The 25928-nt window shown below is 44.0% G+C and overlaps 1 protein-coding gene across 5 annotated transcripts in view; it reads right to left on the reverse strand.

Moving 5' to 3' along the window:
* The window catches only part of XPOT (exportin for tRNA), a 324394-nt gene that overhangs the window by 31058 nt on the left and 267408 nt on the right, over positions 1-25928 (reverse strand). For 4 of the 5 annotated variants that reach the window (XM_033957684.1, XM_033957683.1, XM_033957681.1 and 1 more), the window contains one exon: positions 12348-12419. In XM_033957684.1, the coding sequence (XP_033813575.1) occupies positions 12348-12419 (72 nt within the window). Of the gene's footprint in view, positions 1-12347; positions 12420-13213; positions 13254-25928 lie in introns of all 5 variants that reach the window. The other variant, XR_004540576.1, reaches the window with a different exon arrangement.

The following is a 25928-nucleotide window of genomic DNA, read 5'->3' on the forward strand; positions in this document are numbered from 1 at the left end:
CTGTGGAGACCAAACTGCCTTAATGACAGATTTTAAATTACACCCCGTTATTTTTCTTTTTATTATACTTGTTTTTGTTATTATTTATTGATTGATTGATCTGTCTAATTTATGAGAATATCTTTATTGTGAACCGCTTAGAACTTGTTATGGTATTAGCGGTATACAAAAATAAAATTATTATTATTATTATAGTAAGAAGAAGAAGATGTTTGCAGCTTAGACAAGTTTCTAAAGGTGTCTGCATGGGTTGTTTTGTTTTTTAAATAATATTAACTGCCTCTTCCATGTTGTCTCCAAATAAATTATTGATGTTACAAGGAACATCAGAAAGGCATTCTTGGACTGAGTTTTCAAGATCAGACACCCTAAGCCAAGTGATTCGTTGTCACTGCTTCAGTAGATGTGCATGAAGAGACATTGGAAAGTATCGAAAGTGGTCAACAAGTTTTGGCAAAGTAATTGGGAAGTCTTTAAGTTTGTTGTAAGGAAGAAATTCCTCAAAACATGGCAGCTGATTAAAAATTTTAAATAAATAGTTGTATAGAATTGATGATCCATGATCCTATTTGTAAGCATGAATGCTTGAAAGATGCACTTATCAGAGAAGTCTAAAGTTCTGACCTTCTTTTCTGGAGAAGCAGTAGCATGAGACCTTGAACTCTGTGAGCACTTTGCAATTGATTCAACAACTGGGGAATGATGATATAGTTGTGTCCTGTCAAAGCCTAGACACTTCTGAATTCTGTTCATGCTATCAATTATTTTTAGTAGATTCCTGGACATATAGTGGGGGGAGAGTCATCAGAATAGGCAGACTCGATGAGATATAGGATATCTGGGAGAATAAATTTAGGGAAGGGGATCTTTAGTGTGGGCAGACTAGATGGGCTTACAGTGTTCCCGCTAAGCTGCGCTGGGGTGCGCTGGCGCACAAAATATTACCTCGCAGCGCACAAGTTTCTCGTCACAGCGCACACAGTGTAGAGCACAGTTCTTCAACCGCCGGTCCGCAAACAAAATCTTGCCGGTCCGCGAAGGATTCGGTCCCCGCCGCAACGAAAGGCCGGCGTCAGCTGACTTGCAACTTCCTGTTGCAGTCGCTGTGCCGGGACTCCTGCCTTCGCCGGGACTCCTGCCTTCCACCGCGTTTGCCTCCTGCCTTGTCTCCGCACCTCCAGACCAGCAGCGGCAGCTGTGTATGCTTTTAACTTCGGCACAGAGCTGCCCCTAATCAATAGTTTAGCGCGGTTTCATAAGGCAGCCTCGGGGCCTTTGCTAGGCCGGCCCACATCGCATCATCGAAGCGGGCCGGCTATCAAAGGCCCCGAGGCTGCCTCATGAAACCGCGCTAAACTATTGATTAGGGGCAGCTCTGTGCCGAAGTTAAAAGCATACAGAGCTGCCGCTGCTGGTCTGAACTCTTGGGCCGCTGAAGGAGGGCAAAAAGCAGCTGTCCTGGAGGTTTCCCTTCCTCTCGCCTTTACAGGTTCCTTTTTTCCACCTTTTTTTTTTTCCTTCAAACGGCAACGGGCCCCAGCATCGACATCAATCAAGTAAGTTCCACTGTCAATCAAGCGGTTCTGCTCGGCCAAAGCTTCCCCTGTGACATGAGCCACCCTCAGGGGAAAGAAAGTGACCCACAAAGGTGAGGGGAAGGGGGGCAGATGATGGAAGTTGGGGGGGGGGAGAGAGAGAGAGAGAGAGAAGGGGCAGATGATGGAATGGAGGAGATGAGAGAGAGAGAGAAGGGGACAGATGATGGAAGTGAGAAGAAGGGAGAGAGAGCAGAAGGCAGATGGATGTCAGTTGAGAAGGGAGAGCAGATGCTGAATGGAAGTGGGGAAAGAACACATACTGGATGGAAGGAGGAGATAAATAAAGGGGGAAGAAAATAGTAAGATAATGGAGGGGTGTGGGAAAGGGGTGACAAGCTGTGTGTAGACACAGTGAAAAGAGGGAAACGGGACTAAATAGTAAGAAAGAATTTAATTTAGATGGAGGCAGAAAATAGAGAAGGAAGACCAGAGAAGAAAAGGGAAGAGAGAGCAGAGAATGATCAGATCTGAGTGGAGGAAATGAGAAGAGAGATATGCTAAAAACCACAGGGGGGAGGGAAGGATAGAGATGCCAGACCATGAGGGGAACAGAAGGAAGATGATGGATGCTAGACCAAATTGGGGGGTGGGGGGGGGGCAGGAGGAGAGATGGCAGGGAAAGACAGACAGTGAATGGAAGGGGCAGATGCTGGACTGAAGAGACAGAGAAGGTTATCATGCTGCTGTACCGGGCCATGGTACGCCCTCACCTGGAGTACTGCGTCCAGCACTGGTACTTTAAGAAGGACACGGTACTACTCGAAAGGATCCAGAGAAGAGCAACTAAAATGGTTAAGGGGCTGGAGGAGTTGCCGTACAGCGAAAGATTAGAGAAACTGGGCCTCTTCTCCCTTGAGCAGAGGAGATTGAGAGGGGACATGATAGAAACATTCAAGGTACTGAAGGGAATAGACTTAGTAGCTAAGGCAGGGAGAACGAGAGGGCACTCTCTAAAGTTGAAAGGGGATAGATTCCATACAAACGTAAGGAAGTTCTGTGGTAGAAAGCAACATATTTATTTGGCTCATAACTTGCTGGCGCCCGATATTTTTAGCTCACAGTGAAAAAAGTTTGCTCACAACACCCGCCCGCTTAGAGGGAACACTGATGGGCTATGGCCCTTTTCTGCCGTCATTTTTCTATGTTTCTATAGGGGGAGTCTCCAAGTTTTTCAGAACAGCATCTCTCATGACAATGCAAAGACACTGTTATATATTTTCTTGGAGGAGATTCATAGTTGAGGAGCTCAAAAAGTACAGAGCATGGTTCCTTCTTTGTCTTCATGTTAAAAAGGTATGGCCTGTGCCATTTTATGTACAAAGACAGTGAAGGATATACTGTCTGGCGGACACTTATGCCTTGAGGTGGAGAAGGATCAGAAAGTATGCTTAGAACTTTTGTGCAGAATAATCTGGTAGATCCTGGTCAGAATGATTTGTGAAATCAGAATCAGACTTCTCAAAATAACCTCTTCTAGGTGAATCTGAAAGAGTACACTGAGAGAAGCATTAACACTGTGTGGAAGAGCATCGAAGCAGGGGTCAATCCTCTGACCCAGGAAATAGCTCCTCTCCCAATGACGATGCATGTGTCAGACGGGTCTGTGTTGAAACCGACGCTCAGCGTTGAGCAGGGGTGCATGACCATCTCCTTGGGCTGGGCTGAGGCAGGCGTAATAGCATTTAAAGCCTACTGCAGTAGTCCTGAAAGTTCTTATCTAAGCATAGCCTGAATCTCCTCCTGGAAATTCGGTGTCGGTTCCTGAAAGACATCGGAATGGAAGAGAAAATGGTTACTGAGAATGGGCAGATTGGATGGACCATTATCTGCCATCATGTTTCTATGCTGTACCAGTTGCCTGGGTGTTGGAGACCCTGATGTTGAGGCATGCCTAAGAGGAGAAACTATTTGCAGAGATGAAGAGTGCTCCTTGGTGCATCGATGCTTACTATGTGTCAAGGATGCTGACACCTGCGAAGATGCTGTGTCATGTCCAGAAAGGGAAGAATTTTTGTGCATCTTAGCTTTCTTATGTGAAGTATCCCTTAATGAGTGTGGAATCCTATCACTGAAGTGAGCCCAATGTCTGGTGTTCCCGTCACGATGTCAGTGCACATGGTGTCAATGCGGATGCATGCCGGAACTGTAATCTCCCACCATGCTTGATATCAATGCCGAAGCAAAATGTTTATCACACTGTATTCTGATGTCTTAAGTAATCTCTTCTGCATATGCAAGCAGAGGTCACAATAGATGTCTCAAAGCTCAGGACCCAGACAGTGAATACACCAATTATGGGGATCAAAGCCTGAAATGGTCTTATTGCACTGAGCACATTATTTAAGACATAAGAACATAAGCAATGCCTCCACTGGGTCAGACCCGAGGCCCATCGCGCCCAGCAGTCTGCTCAAGCGGCGGCCCAAATAGGTCCAGGACCTGTGCAGTAATCCTCTATCTATACCCCTCTATCCCCTTTTCCAGCAGGAAATTGTCCAATTCTTTCTTAAACCCCAGTACCGTACTCTGCCCTATAACGTCCTCTGGAAGCGCATTCCAGGTGTCCACCACACTTTGGGTAAAGAAGAACTTCCTAGCATTCGTTCTGAATCTGTCCCCTTTCAACTTTTCCGAATGCCTTCTTGTTCTTTTATTTTTTGAAAGTTTGAAGAATCTGTCCCTCTCTACTCTCTCTATGCCCTTCATGATCTTGTAAGTCTCTATCATGCAGCACTGACCGACTTGTGGTCCAGAATTGCCCTCCAGTCATCTGAGCTTTTCTTTGGCATGATGAAGAATATGGAGTATCTGCCAGAGCCTGGTTCTTTATCCGGTACTGGCTCTATGACACAAAGATCCACTAGCCTTTGTACCATTGTCCAGACTCTGAGATCTGGAAGAGGAGCACAAAACTCAATTTTGTAATTTTCTCAAACAACTTCTAGGACCCAACAGTCTGCACCTATCTGATCCCAGACAGACCAAAAGGCCAAAAGTCTGCCCCCCTATCTGGGGGGTGGGGGCTTGGCCCCTATCCTGATGTCATTGTGCTTTTTTAGAGGTTGGGAGGGATGAGAGTCAGAAGATTGCTGTCTCCTATCACTGCTGAACCCCTCTCCTATGACCCCTGAAAGAACCTCTGCACATTTGGTCTCCTGTGCAAGGACATAATCTTCAAGAGCCTCGAAAATTCCCACATTCCATACTGAGTTGTCTAGGGTCTGTTTGGCAAGGCCTTAATGCTGGCCATCAGGTCATCCAGACCCTTACCAAAAAACATCTGTCCTTGAAAGTCAAGCCTGCTCAGAGTGGCTTTAGAAGCTGAATCTCATGCCAACAGTCTGATCCAAAGCATCTGCTGGGTAGAGATCGCATAATGCTGATGCCTTGCTCTTAACTCTGATTATCATACAACGTGTTTACTATATAATCCACCCCAGATAGGAGTATCTGAGGATATTCGTCATACTCTGAGTCCAGAACTTGAGACAGATGGATATGGCAATCATGTGCCAGAAAGGAAGTCACAGCTGTTGTCTTAATCCTTAGGACCATAGCTTCAAATTACTGCTTAAGAATCATGTCCACTTTGCGGTCCTGATGAACCTTTAACATCACACCTCCTTCACTAGGCAAGAAAGTTCTTTTGGTGACCTGTGCCACAAGTGAATCCATCTTCAGCTGAACAACTGTTAGAAATCCGGAGCCATCGGGTAAAGCTAGGCCATAGTCTTAGCCATCGCAGGAATCCTTTTGGAGACTCCCAGTGGTCTGTGACTACTTTGTGATGTCTGGATGCGAGGGAAAGAACATGGTCGAGGCAACTGAGCTGCTCATGACTGAGCACTGTGACAAGGGGGTTGGAGGAACTTCCAGATTCGATTTTCATAGAAGGTAGAAATAATGCCCGAGAGCACTGAGGCTTTAAACAGCCAGCGCACTGTGGGGGGTCTTCCCCCTGGTCCAGGGCTACTATTGTTTTTTGACCACTGCTCTTATACAGAGAACCAGACTTTGCCAGAGAAACTGCATCATGGGACAATAATGGCATGGAATCGAATTATCCATCTTCCTAGTCTATGTCAGACTGAACCTCCTGGTCTAGCTGTGTCCTTATCTGGTTGGAACACATGCTGAGGGAAGATCCCCTATGCCACCACCTCCATCGTGCTGAACGCAGATACTGGGGACCCTCAGCAATTCAAATAGGCATTCCACATAAGGCTCATAAAATCTGAGGTGAAGACTTGTACTGGGAGTCTCAAGGACCACAAGCAAGTACCCTCTGCAGGTCCCTCCTGGGCTCAGCGGCCACTGCGTGTCTGTGTTTGACCAATACACCTTTGGAGGGCTATGGAATCTTTTCCCTTGGGAATGCACCTACTGCAGATCTCCAGTCCTGGCGGACTCAGAGGAGGTTGAGCCTAAGGCTCCCACCCCTCCCCTGAAACACTCCGTCGCACATGGGATATTACCGATCCTCAGCTGGCCATCCAGCGCAAACCTGGCATGATATAGGGGTAGGAAGGCCTGAGGGGTCCAGCCCTGTCAATTTTAAGTAAAATTGAGGGGTTTTGAGGCAGTTGGAGGCTTTAGAATAAAAGATCATTTAAAATCCAAGACGGCCGCTGCCCATGGGGACTTCCCTGAAATACAAAAATTGCAGGGAAAGGGTTTTTTTAATGGTGGGAAACCTTGGTTTTAACAGCAAAAACCTTTAAATTCTAGTTTTAGAGACACCCTCCCTCCAATAGGCTACAATAGCGTTACTCACTGTGCCATATGCCTGCCTGCTTCAGCTTAGGAATGCAGCTGGGATAAATAGAGAACCTTACAGGTATGCCAGACAAACTTGGTCTTCAGGCTGCCAGTTGGACCAAGGTCAGAGGCACAGGGCCCTGTTCTCTATAAAACACAAAATCAGGCTGGCTAGCTAGGTGTCCCAAGGACTTCCTTAGCACGAATCTATGGGCTCCTTTTACTAAGGTATGCTAGCAGTTTTAGCGAGCGCTACAATGCTGTGCGCGCTAAACACTAATGCCTCCAAAGAGCTTGCGTTAGTATTTTTTGTTTAGTGTGCACTAAAAACACTAGCGCACCTTCGTAAAAGGAGCCCTATGTCTTCTCCCAAGTAGCAGTCCCAACAAGTGGGAACCTCTGGACACCGAACCTCCGAATGAACACTTAGAAAAAAAATAATAAAATTGCAGAGCAGAAACACTTCTTGCTTGCAGAAAACAACAGGGGTGGGGGAGGAAGACAGTAGCAGCTCCCTGGGAAGGAAGCAGAGTTCAACAGATGACTGACAGCATTCTGCAGGCAATTTGCGGGTTCAGATGCAAAACACTAGTGTTCAGGACCACTAGATACATTGCAATAGAATCACCCTTAGCATTGTCTATATTTCCATGCTTTGGTTAGTTTGCCAAAATGAAAAGACAATAACAACATTTATCAAAACAAGTCAGCTGGTAGGGTACGGATGCACATCTCTAAACCACTTTTTATAAGCATGAATAAATATATAATGATCCACATACAACTGCACTCTTTGAGATCTGAGCAAGAACTGTCAGTCAAAATTCCATCTTTAAAGGAACATAAATTGGCAATGAGGAAGAATCAGATTCTAAAAGTACAACAGACTTGGAATAAGACACTGAGATCATTTGTACTTTAGGAAAAAAAATCTCTAAAAACTTTGTTTGCATTTTGATCAGATCAGAGTAATTCATAGGGGGGTTCTGTGAAGAGTTTTTAGAGCTCCTTTTACTAAATGGCGCTAGAGATTTCTAACGCAGGCCAGCAAGATAAATGCTCTGATGCACATAGAATTCCTATGAGTATTGGAGCATTTACCTCGCTAACCCATGCTAAAATCCTCTCGTGCCATATAGTTGGGACTAGATGACATTTCTTTTGGACAGGGATGATACAATGTGTGTATTAATAATTTGGGATAAATTTATAATGTAATTTTTGTTAACATTTTAATTATTGAAACCCCTTCTAACCACTGAGGCTTAAAAACAGCATATAGCTACTTGTTTAAATTAAATGAGATGAAACGTCAAAAAAGCACAGTTACTTACCGTAACAGGTGTTATCCAGGGACAGCAGGCAGATATTCTTGACTAATGGGTGACGGCACCGACGGAGCCCCGGTACGGACACTTTTAGAGTGATTGCACTCTAAGAACTTGGAAAGTTCTAGAGACCGCACCGCGCATGCGCGAGTGCCTTCCCGCCCGACCCCGACGCGCGGTCCCTCAGTTAAGATAAGCCAGCTAAGAAGCCAACCCGGGGAGGTGGGTGGGACGCAAGAATATCTGCCTGCTGTCCCTGGATAACACCTGTTACGGTAAGTAACTGTGCTTTATCCCAGGACAAGCAGGCAGCATATTCTTGACTGATGGGTGACCTCCAAGCTAACAAAAAGAGGGATGGAGGGAAGGTTGGCCATTAGGAAAACAAATTTTGCAAAACAGATTGGCCGAAATGTCCATCCCGTCTGGAGAAAGCATCCAGACAATAATGAGATGTAAAAGTATGGACTGAGGACCACGTAGCAGCTTTGCAGATTTCCTCAATAGGCGTGGAACGGAGGAAAGCTACAGATGCTGCCATAGCTCTAACTCTATGGGCCGTGACAGAACCTTCCAGTGTCAGTCCGGACTGAGCATAGCAGAATGAAATGCACGCAGCAAGCCAATTAGATAGCGTACGCTTAGAAACAGGACGTCCCAATTTATTCGGATCAAAGGACAGAAAAAGTTGGGGAGATGATCTGTGGGGCTTAGTACGGTCTAAATAGTAAGCTAAAGCCCGCTTACAGTCCAAAGTATGAAGAGCCTGTTCTCCGGAATGGGAGTGAGGTTTGGGAAAAAAAACAGTCAGTACAATAGATTGGTTGAGATGGAACTCAGAGACAACCTTAGGGAGAAACTTTGGATGTGTACGCAGAACCACCTTGTCATGATGAAAGACTGTGAAAGGTGGGTCAGAAACTAGTGCATGGAGCTCACTGACCCTCCTGGCAGAGGTGAGAGCAATAAGAAAAAGTACCTTCCAAGTGAGAAATTTGAAAGAGGCAGTAGCCAAGGGTTCAAATGGAGGCTTTATCAAGGTGGAGAGAACCACATTCAGATCCCAGATCACAGGAGGTGCTCTGAGAGGTGGTTTCACATTGAAAAGACCTCGCATGAATCTGGAGACCAGGGGATGAGCTGAAAGGAGTTTCCCCTGGACCGGCTCATGAAAGGCCGTAATGGCACTGAGATGGACTCTGATGGAAGTAGACTTGAGACCAGAGTTAGACAGAGAAAGCAGATAATCCAATAGTCTGTCGCCTGAGACCACTGGAGAGCCAGGGTCCATTGAGGAGTGCGCAGGTGAAGACGTGCCAGGGGTGTGACATGAACTGTGGAGGCCATGTGACCCAAGAGAATCATCATCTGCTTTGCAGAAATGGAGTGCTGGGGCAGCACCTGCTGACAGAGCGATTGGAGGTTGTGAAGACGGTTGTCCGGCAAGAAGGCTCTCATCTGGACAGTGTCCAGCACCGCTCCAATGAATTGAAGTCTCTGTGTAGGAAGAAGGTGAGACTTGGGTATATTGATTTCGAACCCTAGAAGTTGTAGAAAAAAGATGGTCTGGTTGGTGGCCAGAAGAACAGTTTGAGATGAAATGGCCTTGATTAACCAGTCGTCCAGGTAGGGAAAAACCTGAAGGTGGTGGGAGCGCAGAAACTCTGCTACCACAACCAGACATTTTGTGACCACCCTTGGAGAGGAGGCAAGACCGAAGGGGAGCACTCTGTATTGGTAATGACAGTGATTGATCATGAAGCGAAGGTACTGTCTGGAGGCCGGGTTGATTGGAATGTGAGTGTAGGCCTCTTTGAGATCGAGAGAGCATAGCCAGTCGTTGTGATCGAGGAGAGGATAAAGTGTAGCTAGAGATAGCATCTTGAATTTTTCTTTGACCAAGCATTTGTTGAGGTCTCGCAGATCTAGAATTGGTCTGAGGTCTCCTGTTTTTTTGGGAACTAGAAAATAACGGGAGTAGAATCCCTGCCCCCTTTGATCTAGAGGAACTTCCTCTATGGCGTTCAGAAGGAGGAGGGATTGAACCTCCTGACGAAGAAGGGCAGATTGAGGAGTGTGCAAAGCAGACTCTTTTGGTAGACTTTGGCCCGGAAGGGTGTGAAAGTTGAGAGAGTAGCCGTGGCGGATGATGTTGAGGACCCATTGGTCCGAAGTGATAACTTCCCACCGGCTGAGAAAGAAAGAGAGTCGTCCTCCTATCGGTTGAGGGAGGAGAGGAGATGTTTGAACGCTGGCTATGCCCTCGAGGATTAAGTCAAAAGGGCTGAGTCGATTTTTGCTGAGGAGGCTGCTTGGCTGGCTGTTGCTGCTGAGGTCTAGGCGTTTGCCTCTGTTGTTGACGCTGCCTCCTAGGTTGCTGAGTGGAAGGCTGCAAGGGGCGAGCCACAAAACGCCGCTGATAGGCCGATTGCTGTCTGAATGGCCGTAGAGGTGGGGGTTTCTTCTTGGTTTTAAGAAGGGTATCCCAGCGGGTTTCATGAGCCGAGAGCTTCTGGGTCGTTGAGTCCATAGATTCTCCGAACAGCTCATCCCCTAAACATGGGGCATTAGCCAACCGGTCTTGATGATTAACATCAAGCTCGGAGACTCTGAGCCAGGCCAAACGGCGCATGGCTACAGACATGGCTGTTGCTCTAGAGGTAAGCTCAAAGGTGTCATATATAGACCTTACCATGAATTTTCTGAGCTGGAAAAGAGATGAGGAGCATTGATGGAAAGCCTCACGATTCCCCACAGGAAGGTACTGCTCAAAGGAAGCCATGGTGGTAAGGAGATGCTTTAAATAAAAAGAAAAATGAAAAGCATAGTTACCAGAACGATTAGCAAGCATCGCATTCTGGTAAAGTCGCTTACCAAATTTGTCCATGGCTTTTCCCTCTCTGCCAGGAGGAACAGAGGCATAGACACTAGCTCCTAAGGACTTCTTGAGGGTGGATTCTACAAGGAGAGACTCATGAGGGAGCTGTGGTTTATCGAACCCAGGAATAGGGATCACTTTATATAGGGAATCCAATTTGCGGGGAGCTCCCGGGACAGTAAGAGGAGTCTCCAAATTCTTGTAAAAGGTCTCCCTCAGGATGTCATGTAAAGGGAGTTTCAAGAATTCCTTTGGAGGCTGGTCAAAATCAAGAGCGTCTAGAAAAGCTTTGGACTTTTTAGACTCAGCCTCCAAAGGAATGGAAAGAGAGTCACACATATCTCTTAAAAAAGAAGAGAAAGAGGTGGAATCAGGTTTGGAGGAAGTATCCTGAAGAACAGGCTCGTCTTCCTCTGACGAACACTCCCCTTCTGACAGAAAAGGTTCTTCAGAATCGCCCCACAGATCAGGGTCTCGAATATGGGGACCACGGTCCCGAGACTCAGGGGTGGATGGGTCCAGGTGTCGGGACTTACGTACCGACTTACCCGACCTCATCGACGCGGTACCGGGTGATGTTATCGGTTGCACCGGAGCCGAAGTCTGTACTGATTGGTGATGAGACCTGAGCTCCGGTGCGAGGACAGGCATCGATACCGATGAGGCCGAGTGTACCGGTACCGAAGGAGTGGATGGTGACAATACAGACTGTTCCACAATCGGTACCGGTTGCCCAGTGGGGACCGACACCGGAGGGCTCGGTGTCAGGAGAGCTGGAAGGAGTTGTTTGAGCTGTTCCTTCAGCTGCACCTGTAAGATGGCCGCAATGCGATCATCGAGGGAGGGCACCGGTACCGCTTTTTTCTTCTGCGGTACCTGCAGTGCCGCTCTACGCCCCGGAGATGAGGAGCCCGATGTCGAGGGACTCACCTCAATAGGGGCGGAGCGCTTCCGCTGGCGCCTCACGGTCGGCAGGACTGGACTCTCTGCAATGGAGACCGGAGGACGTTCCAGCGGGGAAGGCTTCTTAGCCGGCTTACCTGCATGCTGCGACGCCGACGCGGTATCGCGTGGCGTCGATGAGGTGGGTGCCGACGAAACAGGTACCGAGACCGGTGCCGAAGACGCGGGGTCGGACATGTCGGTGCCGAAAAGCAGTCTCTGTTGTATTTCTCGATTTTTGAGAGTCCGCTTTTTCAAAGTGGCACAGCGGGTGCAGGTGGAGGCCTGATGTTCCGGACCCAGACACTGAAGGCACCAGTTGTGTGGGTCTGTAAGGGAAATAGGCCGTGCACACCGCTGGCACTTCTTGAACCCGGGCTGGGGGGGCATGAACGGAAAAACGGCTTCTGCCAAATCGAAGGCCGAGGCCTCGATGATGGCAGTAGGCCCCGCCGGGGCAAATCAAGAAAACTCGAAAAAAATAAGAGTTTTTTTTTTTTTTTTTTACAAAAGAAAGAAAAAAGGAAGGGCAAAAAAAACCCGAAAAAGTTTACGCGAGCGGGAAGGCGAATGAAAAAAATTTTCAACAGCCGTTGAAAATGCGACTTCTTAGCTCCGCGGAAACTAAGAAACTGAGGGACCGCGCGTCGGGGTCGGGCGGGAAGGCACTCGCGCATGCGCGGTGCGGTCTCTAGAACTTTCCAAGTTCTTAGAGTGCAATCACTCTAAAAGTGTCCGTACCGGGGCTCCGTCGGTGCCGTCACCCATCAGTCAAGAATATGCTGCCTGCTTGTCCTGGGATAAATAACCTTCTACCAGTTATAGAACAAAAGACAAACTTACTTGAATTATTTCAGGAGCTACTTGCAAAGAAGGTAAATATTCTTGCTGAAGATATTGTATGCATTCAGTCCCCTGAAAATAAGCCAAAATTAAAAAATTAAAACTAGCTAACTTTCATATTGTCAACTTCAGCTTAATTAAAAATTATCCTATGTTATTATTTTCAGTTGTGCAGTATCAGGATAGTAGTTCTAAGGTTCAGTGGATCTTACATAACCTTATGGCTCTAAATTCCACCTGAACCTTTTGTTAAATCCTATTTTGCAGCATTTTATGAGCCATATTTGTTATGGAGTGAATTGTGTGCAAACATATTGAAGACAGAACCTATATCTGGGGTTATCACAAAATATTTGTGGCCTCAGAGTGTATCAATCAACTTTTGCTGGTAATTTCTTTGACCATTTCCCCCAACATAGTCAACCCTGTATCCCACATTCATCTCCTCCAATTCCCATCTGGTGCACTTACTGCCTAATCCCTCTTCCAACTCACTTTTCCCATGAATGCCTCTCACAACCTGATTCAACATACTCACAACCCCAGGCATGCTCCCTTTACAACTCTATTCTGACATATTTATCATTGAGCTGGACCAAATATACAATAGCATTAAATGTTTTATGAACCATTTATATAGGATATAAATTTAATCGATTAAATGCAAAATAAAATAAAATAACTGAATTAGAACATTAGATGTGCAAGTTGATGTTTTATTTGACCTAAGTAAGAATGAGCTTTCAAGTCCATATAAGTAAAGGTTTTTCAAATATGATCATAGAAACAGTTGAGACCTTGAAGATCACTGTCCAGTGGAGGAATGGGATGAGAACCAGGGAATCAAGGATTCAAATCCTACTTACGCTGATTGTGATCTTGGACATGTTGCTGTACCTGAAGGAACTGAGAATTAAAAAATTGTAAGCTCTTTGGGGGTACTATATCTAAATCTAACTTGCCTTTAGTTATTACAGAGCTAAAACCAAATCCCCTTCCCCTTTTCCAGTCTCAGTGCCTTGTTGCAAGGAATTGAACAGCGTCACAGGCTTTATCCTGACTATCTCAAGAAGACATTGAATGCTTGAGTGTTTGGAATGCCATAGATAGATGATACAACAACGTGTACGTATTTAGCTATTAGCAAAATGTATTACATATCAGTTATTTTCCACAAAGTGCATTTGAGCCAATCATGACCTTAGGCTTCTCCCTCTGCAATCCCAGGATAAAGAGGGAGGAGATTAAAGCCCTGATTGGCTTGACTGGGAGGGGCTTTAGGCATCTGAGCCAATCAGGACATTAGGCCTCTCCCCATGCATCACATGATGCACCGGGGAAGGGAAAGCCCATTTTGAACTGACGGGCCTCGAAGCTGGAGGGACTAAGCCTCCCTCTTACTTTCAACTTCGGACAAAGCTATGGTGGTGGTGGTGGTGTTGGGGGTAGAATCCGGTGGTTAGAGGGAATTGGCGTCCCTCCTGCCTTTTTGGGGGAGGGGGCATCCGGTGGCAGGAGGGAATGGGCATCCCTCCTGTCTCTGTTGGGAGGGGGGGTGTTGGGGACCCACTGATGTCATCAGCAGTAGGGGGGGGGAAGCTCAGCTCAGCTCTTTTTTTTTAATGGGGCAGATATTGTGCATGTTTAACACACACACTGTATCTGTGCCCATTAAAAAACTTTGCAATGGTATGGCATGTTATAAATATATTAATTTGTATCAGCAGGACAGGTAAGCAACTGGTCTTGACCAGTCGCTTTTTTTGGATCACTAAAAGCAATCACTTTTTTTGTGCATAGGGAAGCCATATTAGAACATCAATCGTTCTGCTAGTTTACATGGCATTTCAATATTAATGACCTTATTTGCATGGCCAGGTCGGAGAATGAGCGATCATGCACAAAACCACACAGTGAGCTGTTTTGTACATCGAGTCAGCAAATCTGATCATCGCAAAACCAGTTTAGCGACGATCGCTGCCTTTAGTGCACCAAGTTCTCAGCGAGCCCTTCATTCTGAAGATTCATGTATGTTAGAGGTGCCTTCTTTTGGAACATATACAAAGAGGATTTATTCCAATTCTGGTCTGACAGAATGGAATAAGCTACCAGTGACTCTTAGGAAGCAGAAGAATCTGACAGCTTTCAAAGGACTACTAAGATGGCACTTGCTGTTATAGGAAGACTATGGATCATGTGCCCGTAGCCTGTAGGACTACTGACTGACTTATTTTTCTTTTCAATGTTTGTTTGTGGTTTGATGTTGTAATGAATGTGTTTTATTATACATGTTACTCTGTACTCCTTGGATAAAGGCGGATTATAAAAGGAAATAACTGAAATGATAAAGTAATAAAATACCAGGCTTATACCTGTTCTATCTAAAAATCCTCAAGGATATGGTATACTGGATGAATTCTCACTGAAGATATTTCATAAATAAATGGATCATTTTAATAAATGGATCATTTTGAAAGCAAGCAATAAACTTACCAACATATGAGGGATTCATATGCTAGACATTAGGACAAGGAATGGAAAATAAAATAAAAGATATATTAATGTCTCTGTAACACTCCATGGCGTAGACACACTTTGAGGATTATGTGCAATTCTGGTTGCCATGTCTCAAAGATGTAGTGGAATTATGTTTATATTTATTAAAATATTTGATATCTTGCTAAGAGGAAAAAGGTCTAAGCGGCTTACAATAGAATAAAACATTTTTAAAAAATGAAAGAATATCTTGAACATATCCTCAGCAATTGTTTTAGCTGATATTTGCCGATCTGCCAAAATCAGGTCATGGACATGGTCAACAATTTCAGGAGTTGACACCGTTTGAGGCCTCCCAGACCTTTCTGCATCTTCGATCTCAAAATCTCCACACTGAAAGTTTGCATACCGCTTGTTCACTGTGGAGTATGATGGGCATTTGTCACTTAATGTTTGCGTAATACATTCATGGATTTCCTTTGGAGTTTTCTTCTGCAGGAACAGGAACTTCACGACAGCTCAGAGCTCCACATTTGAAAATTCCATACTTTTTGTTAACATGGTTCAATCAATGATCTGAAACAATGTCAAAACATAGCATTACGATTATGCAAATTGACACTTTGCAAAAATAACACTTTTTTCAGCTACAGTGGCAAAATAATGTTCAGAATTTAGAAAGTTGGTTGGGCTGAGAACTTTTCAGCATTCCCTCATATACTTGTCTCCAGCATGGAAGGAGAGAGGGAGTTCAGCCCCCTGTATGCTTGAATTAAATCTCTCTGTAAATATAGGAACTAGATAGTCCACAAATTTCTTATAGAATTTTGTAGAAAGGCCATTGATCCCAGGAAATTTCCAGGTTTGAGAGCTGCAATAGCCTCCTTAACTTCTTCAATCTGAATAGCTCTATCTAGTGCCTGACACTGATGATTTTCCAATTTTGGTAACTGGGCTTTAGTTAAATAATATAAGCTATAGAGTTACTTGACACAGTTCTGGTATAATTTCTGATAGAACTGAAGAAAGCATTCTCTCATTTCCCAGGGTCCCTAGTCTAGTCCTCTGTATCAATCCTTATGATAGTTATTGGAGATTACATTTTCTGACCTCTAGGTTGGTGCGCTAGGTGTTTACTAGTCTCATTACCTTCCTTAAAATACTGCTGTTGAATTAATTGGATCTCATAGTGACTATTTTCAGCCCAGAGGTTTTGCAATCGGTTATTCATAGGTATGTATGCAAGTTAGGTCTGAACAGCTAGAGAGGGCTAAGCTTGTACTTTGTGTTCGCAAGCAAAGATTATTTGCTATAACTGAGCATCTTTATATTTTTTTTGTTTCTTAATTTGCTAGCCCATTTAATAAAATGTCCCTTTATATACTACTACTATTAATTATTTCTATAGCGCTACCATACATATGCAGTGCTGTACAGAGTCACAAAAAAGAAGAAAACAGTCCCTGCTCGAAAAGGCTTACAATCTAAACAGAAAAGACAGACAAACAGGATGTCATGGATATAGTTAAGGGGAACGGTTAATCATCTGTCTGGGTTGGTGGGCAGAGGAGTTAAGGATTCAAGGCTATATCAAAAAGGTGGGTTGTTAGTTTGCTTTTAGTCTCCGTGGTCTCAGTGTGGTGTGCTGACTGCAGAGCTCCATATTGTCTTGCTTGAAGTGTTCGACTGCTTTGGTAAGCATATTTGTTTAATAATAATAATAATTTTATTCTTATATACCGCCAAAGCCATATAAGTTCAAGGCGGTTTACAGCAAGAGGCGCTAGACAATCAGCGAAGAGGTTACAATCAAAATCAGCAATACAATTTTACATAATAAAGAATATGAAAGCTAAAAGGTTCATAGGGTTACAGGATTGAATAAGAAGTGGTGAGTAGATTCTTAGTTAACAAATCAATTGAACAGACTTGTTTTTAATAGTTTTCTAAAATTGAAGTAGGATGAAGAGTGTGCGAAAACGTTACTAAGCCAGTTGTTCCATTTGCCTGCCTGGAAGGCAAGAGTTCTGTCCAAGAATCTTTTGTAGTGGCAGGCTTTTATTGTCGGATAGGTGAACAGATGAATTCTTCGTGTGGGCCTAAGATAATTTGCCAGATTGAAGTGGGAAACCAGGTAAGTGGGAGCCAGACCAAATATTGATTTATAACATAAGACAAGCGAACTAAAACAGGATTCGCACCTTTAGGGGCAGCCAATGGAGTCTTTGATAGTAGGGACTTATGTGTTCCCATTTTTTCAGCCTAAAGATCAGTCAAACTGCCGGATTTTGAATAACTCTGAGTCTTAGAATGGTTTTTTTGAAGGAACCCAAGTAAATAATATTGCAATAAAGATCCACACGCAATAAAGATCCACACGCTTCATTTCTGTCAACACAAAAATACAAAAAAATATTGCTTATAGGAGATTAACCCATTGTCATAATAGCTTCCCATAGAGCGTCTAAGATAACTGTTGCAGGCTTAATTATCTTTCCAAATTGGTGGCTAATAGGAGCAGAAATTGAGTTCTTACCAGCTTCTGTGTATGGTGCCAACAAATTAGCTACAACGGGAGTCTCACCCTCCAACACCTTGGCTTCCACTGCTCCTCTAGGGCTCTCCGGCTGTCCCTCTCTCTGGGTCTGCAGGAATGCCTCTCCCTCCACATAGCTTTCTCTCTCAGGCTGAAGAGGAGCCTGCATTTCAATCAGGCTGAAGAGGAGCTTGATCTATACTAAGGTTCACCAGAGTCTGGCGTTCCTCCCAAAGCTGGAAGAGTCCCTCTCTGATGACGCGTGATTCCCGCATTCAATGTTGTCTGAATTAGATTCTTGAGCTCGTGGCTGCCAGAGGATTCGGCAACGAAGCTCCCTTCTTCCCCATTGAGTGCAAAGAAAAAGTCCTGAGCAGCCAAAAACCGCAGAGAAAAAATTAGCGCCAGAGATCAAGCAGGGTCGAAGTCACTCAGCCCTGTGTCTCAGAATGAAAAAATGCAATTGCCAATGATACAAGAGGGAAAATCAGAGCTCACTGCCAAACGTCCGACACAAATGCCATCTTGGATCTGACCAGTGCTTCAGATCGACAATGGATTCTAACCTCAAAAAGGCAGTCTCAATGCTACATTTTGATAGTGACACTATCAGCTCTCAGGTAAATGAGCATGGACTTAAGTAAAGAGAACAAGGTGAAAGAATATAGCAGCATGATGAGCAGATCATTCACTTAAATCACTGGAATTGGAGATCATTAAAGAGAGAGCTTTCATTTACAGAAAATTAGAATTTAAGGAAAATAAACTGAGGAAGAACAATCTAAGGTTTTAGAATTTTCTTGTCTCCAGTGATTTCTGGTCTGGAAATGATCTGGAAATATTTGAAAGAAGCTCTCTCAATACCAGAAGAAAGTATACCACCTATTGTTAAGAGTGCAATATATCTCCTTGGAGAAGAAAAAAGAAAGTTCTACCCCTATGGACCCAGCAGGAACAGATGCAAGTGGATTGAACTTAACAAATTTTTTGGAAAGTTCCCTCGAAGTAATAACTGAGAACATTATTGTCTCATTTGCTTTAGAGTTTGATAGGGATTTGATTCTTCAAACTTATTTCAGACATATGAATAATACTTTTATGAATTTGAATATTCATATATTTCCTGACATTTCTTGTGAGATGCAGAAGAGAAGAAAAGACTTTTTGGTCTATAGATCAAGAGTTTTGGCTCTGGGTGGTTCTTTTGTTCTAAAGTTTCTTGCTAAATGCTGTATCTCATTAGAAGGAAAAAGTTTCCTTTTCTTTGAACCCAAACAATTGTTACAATTTGTTGTGGCCAAGGAAAGGGGGGAGGGGTAATCATTGATTCAATAATGGCACCTACAATTTAACGAACCGGCTGGTGGAAGTAGTCTCTCTTACTCCTATTATGTCCTGATAAATGATCTACTATATTTTTCTTTATTAAAGTTTACTTAGGTCTTGGATCATGTAATTTGTGGACTAAATAATTAATATTATTTTCTTAAATTTTTTCTTTTGGTCGGGGTGTACTGTCCAATTTTCTTTATGTTGTAATTCTAATCAGTATACAAGTTGAAATGCTTGTTTAAAATGTAAAAATTGAATTAAAAAAGGTGATTAATCCTCTGCTCAGTGATATCACTTCCTCTCATTATAGGCTACTTTCTAGACACTAAGGGGCCCTTTTATCAAGCTGCGCTAGTGGGGTTAGCGCATCAAACATTTCATCACGCGCTAACCCCCGTGGCCGCCTAAAAAAACAAATGCCTGCTTAATGCAGGCATTAGCGGCTAGCGCGACAGGCGGTTTAACGCGCATTAAACCCCTACTGCAGCTTGATAAAAGGACTCCTAAGACTTAAACACACTTCAACGTGCATACACATAAAGAACTAGATTCAGTAAATGGCATCCAAATTTGGGCACAAAAAAAATGAGGACTTTATAAATGGCATTCAGAGTTGGGCGCTATTTATAGAATAGCATGTGGCGTCAGGGTCCACGTCCAAATTTACATCCAACTGAACTCTAGTGTAAATCCTCATGTGTAAATTAGGAGTGGATTCCCCAAATTCTATAATAGTATACGTATCTTTAGTGAATGCCCCTGACTTGCCCATGCCTCATTCTTAGCCATGGCCCCTTTTCAGTTGTGCGCTAAAAGACTTACACACAGATCTTTATAGAATAGTGCCTAGCAAGATATATATACACTAGTCTTTAAGCCCGTTACATTAGCGGGTGCTAGAGTAGATGTCTGTCTGTCTGGGTATTTTTTTTCTTTGTCTCTCTCTCCTTGCATGCTGCCTGTGTCATTTTTTCTGTCTGTGAATCTCCCTGTGCCTCATTCCTATGTCCATAGTGCCCCTTTCTATGTCCTTAGTGCCCCCAGTGCCTCCTTCCTCCCCCCTCCGATGCCAGCCTGTCTTCCATTGAAAACCCCCCACCCCCTCCGTTGCCTCCCATAACCCTTCCATTGAAACCTCCCATGCCAGCCTGCCTGCCTCCCATCCCCCTGAGCAGCATATTTCCATGGAAATCCCCCCCGATGCCATCCTGCGTGCCTGCCTTCCATTGAACCCCCCACTCCCCTCCAATGCCAGCCTGTCTGCCTCCCATCCCCCTTCCACCAAACCCCCCCATGCCAGTCTGCCTCCCATTCCCCTGAGCAGCATGTTTCCATGGACCCCCCCCCCCCGATGCCATCCTGGCTGTCTGCCTTCCATTGAACCCCCCACCCCCCTTCCGATGCCAGCCTGCCTGCTTCTCATTCCCCTTCCAATGAAACCCCCCCATGCCTGCTGCCTGCTTGCTTGCCTCCCATCCCCCTGAGCAGCATGTTTTCATGGAACCCCCCCATGCCATCCTGTCTGCCTTCCATTGAACCCCCCCACCCCTCCTCCGATGCCAGCCTGCCTGCCTCCCTCCCTTCCACCTGCCTGACTCCCCCCCCCCCCCAACGCCGCTGACCCAGCACAACCGAAACCCCCATTGACCCTCCCACCGCTACAGGGCTGACAAACCCGGCAGGAGCAGCAGCGTCGCAGGCACACTAAACGCTGCTTCGGGTCTTCTACTGGCCTAATTTCCTCTGTCGCGTCCCTGATGTCATCAGGGATGCGGCAGAGGAAATTAGGCCAGTAAAAGACCCGAAGCAGCGTTTAGTGTGCCTGCAACGCTGCTGCTCCTGCTGGGTTTGTCAGCCTTGTAGTGGTGGGAGGGTCAACGGGGGGTCCAGCTCCGACGCGTCGCTAGCAGCGGCTTGAAAAAAAGGAGACTGAGGGTCAACGGGGGGTCCAGCTCCGGCGCGTCGCTAGCAGCGGCTTGAAAAAAAGGAGACTGTGATGTTAAGTGTGCATACGCACTCGTGCCGTCGCGACGGAACAGGGAATACGACTTTCGAGTGCGCATGCGCGCTTAACATTTTATTATTATTGATATAAATCCAAATTGTTATCAATTAACATAAATAACTGTTAGCACCCATCACAGGCACTAATTGGCTCATTATTCATATTGTGTGCACTCAAATTTACATGCCATATATAGAATTCAGGAGATAACATTCATAAATTGCATGTCCATTTCATAATAAACAAGTATAATATAACTAAATGTACTTGTATAATGCACTCACATCATGTGTGTGAAATTTGGTAGGTTTTTGTTTTCCTTGAGTCCTTCATTTAATTTCAGATCTTGTTTCCGGCTCTCTTTAACCCCCCTCCACCCCCTCCCAAGTACTGCATCTCTTTACTTCTTTACAGTTTCTAGCTATACTGCTGTAATAACAGCAGTCCACATAGGCAGTCTTCTGCTAGCATCAATGTTTTTGCGTACTCACACATATAACATGCAAGGGGGTCACTCAGAATGAAAAAAAGCCCTGAAAATAATGCATGTGTTATATGCACAAAAATGTAGGACTATATGCTTGATGTTCAGGTTTTAAGACCAAAGACTGTGGGCTCCTTTTACAAAAGTGCGCTAGTGTTTTTAACGCATGCACTGGATTAGTGTGCGCTAGCCGAAAATTCACCACCTGCTCAAAAGGAAGCGGTAGTGGCTAGCGCGCACTATTCCACGCGTTAAGGCCCTAGTGCGGCTTTGTAAAAGGAGCCCTGGGTGAAATAAGGAGCCCTGGTTTGAGAAATTAAACTTGGGACACATAGCCCAGGGCTAAAAATAATTGTGGTTTTCACAAAAAACTCAAATTATGTAAATTAACTTGGTTCTTGGACCAGACTAATTTGATATCTACTGACTACATATAGTCTCCTCTACTGCAGATACTTCATCTTTGGCTATGTCATTTAGCAGATTGTTATTTATAGGGGTTCTGGTGACCTATCAAGATGACAACTTCACAAGGTGCTTGCAGAAATCAATAAAACCTAGTGACTAACACTTGAACAATGATTTAAAATGGATCTAATTCACAGTTCACAATAATATCTTGACAATCCAATTGTCCAAGTACAGAAACACAAGCATTCCCAGTTTCTCCAAATATGACACAAAAATAGGCACAGATGATCGATGAACAGTTTCAAATCAGGCTCTTGAGAAAATTGAAGTTGTGGGATAGGAGGCAATGTTCATTTGTGGATTAGGAACTAGTTATCAGACAGAAAACAGAAGGCAAGGTTAAATGGCCATTTTTTCTCAATGAAGGAGAATAAATAGTGGAGTGCCACATGGATCTGTATTGGGACCAGTGCTATTTAACTTATTTATAAATGATCTGGCAATCAGAACACCAAGTGAGGTGATTAAATTTGTAGATGACACTAAACTGTTCAAAATTGTTAAAATGCATACAGATTGTAAAAAATTGCAGGCAGACCCAGTGGCGTACCAAGGGGGGGGGGGGCGCGGGAGGGGCAGTCCGCCCCGGGTGCCAGCCCTGAGGGGGTGCTCCCGGCCTTGCTGTTCAGTCCCCCCCCACCCCCGAGTCCCCCCCACCCCCGAAGGACCGCTCGCCCCACTGACCTTCCTGCACCACCTATGAAGCAGCCGCAGCAGGATTGCGACGTCAGCGATCCCTGCGCTGCTTAGGCGCTGCTTCCTGCGCCGCGGTCCCGCCCCTCCATATTTGTTGGTTTGTTGGAGGGTTTTTGTGTTTTTTTTACAAGAGACTCATATCAATGCTGCTAAAGCCAAGAAACTTTCTCCTGGTGCTTTTAATCAATGCTATACTTTCACTTGCCTTGGGAAAGAAAAATGGTATAATTATTCTAATCCGTAAAACTTACCCTTTTCAACTAATATCCCAATCTCTTGACTTACGGAGCAGATGGATAAGACTGGAAGGGAAGATCCTTGATTCTCCTATTTTTCTCATCAGGGTCTACGCACCTAATTCCGATAACCTTGTCTTTTTTTCAGCAAATTAATTCTGCTAACTCTGCTTCACTAACGTCTCACGCTATTTTGGAAGGAGACTTCACTTTCCTTTGGACCCTATTTTGGATAGATCGTCTTGCTGCTGACCTGCTAAACTCCAAGCATGAGCTGCCTTGACATCAACAATGCAGCTAAATGGCTGGTCTGACCTATGGAGATTGCATAACCCCACTACACGAGATTACACTCTTTACTTTGCACCACATCATACTAATTCCAGATTGGATTACTTCTTTGGCACCAAAGACATTGTTCCCCTTCTTGCATTAATTAAAATTCACGAAATCTCAATTTTGGACCATGCTGCTATAAACTTGCATGTTGAATTGGTCATCATAAAAAACTAATTCTGCTACTTGGAGACTCAATATCTTCTTGTTACAAGATAATGATTTCATATCTCATATAATCACAGGCTCGGCAGACTTTTTTTTTTTTTTTTTGCCATAAATCAGGATCCTGATCTCTCCTATGTCACCATCTGGGAATCTTATAAAGCCTGACTTAGAGGCAAAGTTATCAGCTATTCAGCCTTTAAATGCAAACATCTAAACTCTTCAATCTCACAAATGGCCAAGGACATCCATGACATGGAAATGTCCCTCTAAAAGGTATTTGATACTTCAATTTATCAAAAACTCCAAGCGTTGAAATTTCAGTATAATTCTTTGATGGCTAATCTGTCATCTGCCATATATTTTACACAAAGTACAGTTTACGACGCTGAAGGTAATAAATCTAGGAAATTCCTGGCATTCTGCCTAAAAGGGAAAAGAGTTAAATATCGAATAGCCACCATTAAATCTTCTTCTGATTTACTCCACACTACTACTCCTTCGATCTTAAAAGAATTTAACTCTTTCTACTATTCTTTATATGCATCAGAATTTTCTGTGTCACTAGCGGTCATCAGTGACTTTTTGAAGCAGCTTCATATTCCACAAATTTCTCCTTAAGGCCTTCAACTTCCAATCTAAAAATCAGAAATCTCAAAAGCCATAAAACTTCTTCCATCTACTAAATCTCCTGGACCAGATGGCATTCCAGTGGAATTTTATAGATCCTTCACATCCACAGAAATTCCGGCTCTTCTATGTTATCAGAGTTTAACACAGCAACCTATAAAGTTGGGAAGATTCCTGGAAGCCAACATAGTGGTCATCTCAAAACCGGGAAGGGACTCACAGCTTGTTCAAGATTACAGACCTATATCCCTACTAAACTTAGATTATAAAATCTAAACAAAAATACTTGACTAGAAAAGGCTTTCAATCGGGTAGAGTAGACTTACTTATTCACTGTGTTGGAATTCTTTACTTTTCCAGTAGAATTTCTTAATCATAGAAACATAGAAATAGACGGCAGATAAGGGCCACGGCCCATCAAGTCTGTCCACCCCAATGACCCTCCCTATCTATCTTTGCGGATAGATCCCACATGTCTATCCCATTTGGCCTTAAAATCTGGCACGCTGCTGGCCTCAATAACGTGAAGTGGAAGACTATTCCAGCGATCAACCACCCTTTCAGTGAAGAAGAACTTCCTAGTGTCACTGTGCAGTTTCCCGCCCCTGATTTTCCACGGATGCCCCCTTGTTGCTGCGGGACCCTTGAAAAAGAAGATATCTTCTTCCACATCGATGCGGCCCGTGAGATACTTGAATGTCTCGATCATATCTCCCCTCTCTCTACGTTCCTCGAGTGAGTAGAGCTGTAACTTCCCTAGCCGCTCCTCGTATAGGAGATCCTTGAGTCCTGAGACCATCCTGGTGGCCATTCTCTGGACTGATTCCAGTCTCAGCACATCCTTGGGTAATGCGGCCTCCAGAATTGCACACAGTACTCCAGGTGTGGTCTCACCATGGATCTATACAATGGCATAATGACTTCAGGTTTACGGCTGACGAAACTCCTGCGTATGCAACCTATGATTTGCCTTGCTTTGGATGAAGCTTGCTCCACTTGATTTGCAGACTTCATGTGCTTGGATAATGACTAATGGTAGTATTTCTGAACAATTTATTTTGAAATGTGGTAATAGGCAAGATTGCTCCATCTCACCTTTGCTCTTTGATTTAGCATTGGAGCTCTTATTGATGCCATTCGCTGTAAACCTAATATTCAGGGAATTCAATTTGATCACCACAAATATAAACTCTCTGCTTATGCAGACGACATTCTATTATACCTTACTAACCCTGAATCTTCAATGTCTAATCTAATTGAACCGATATCTCAATTTTATAGCTTTTCTGATTATAAAATCAATTGAGACAAAACTGAATTAATGCCCTTAAATGACTTATGCCATCCTTTTGTCATTCCTGATGTTCCTCTATGGTGGTTAATAACTTCAATCAAGTATTTGGGTGTTTATTTTGACAGAGATTTACCGTATTTTCGCGGATATAACGCGCGCGTTATACGTGATTTTACGTACCGCGCATACCCCTCGCGCGTTATATGCCTGAGCGCGGTATAGAAAAGTTTTTTTACATATCTTCGTGATTTATGCGCGCTATACCCCTGTGCGCGTTTTACAACGGTGCGCGTTATATCCGCGAAAATACGGTACTTACAATGTCCAGGGTTAACATGGACAAAATTATATCTAAGACCAAGGAAACCATATCTCCCTGGTCTCCTCTGCATGTATCTTGGTGGGGTAGACTTTATTTATTAAAAATGATGATTGTTTTTAAAATAAGATACCCATTAAACATGTTTCCCATCATTTCCTCCTTGCTTTTATAAGCAGATGGAACGAATGTTATCTAAATTTCTTTGGAATAACAAATCTCCTAGAATCTCTTAAATGAAGTTGAAAACTACTAAGTTTATGGGTGGAGTAAACTTTCCTGATTTGTTATTCTATCACAAAGCTTTTATACTGAGACAGGGCTTGGAATGTTTCTCTTCCTCTGACTAAAATAACCTCCCCCCCACCAGATGGCTATCAGTTGAGTGCCACTACCTATACCCTATTCCATTGTCCAGACTAATTGGTATGTCCCTCTCAATATCCGGCAAACTCAATCCTATTATTAAAATTACTTCTGACATGTTAAAATATTTAGATTCTGTTCAAAAAATACCCACTTTTAAAACTTATAATATTCCTTTAGGAAATAACCCTCTTATACTTATTGACAGGAAACCA

This window comes from Geotrypetes seraphini, chromosome 9, assembly GCF_902459505.1.
Source record: "Geotrypetes seraphini chromosome 9, aGeoSer1.1, whole genome shotgun sequence".
Taxonomy (NCBI): domain Eukaryota; kingdom Metazoa; phylum Chordata; class Amphibia; order Gymnophiona; family Dermophiidae; genus Geotrypetes; species Geotrypetes seraphini.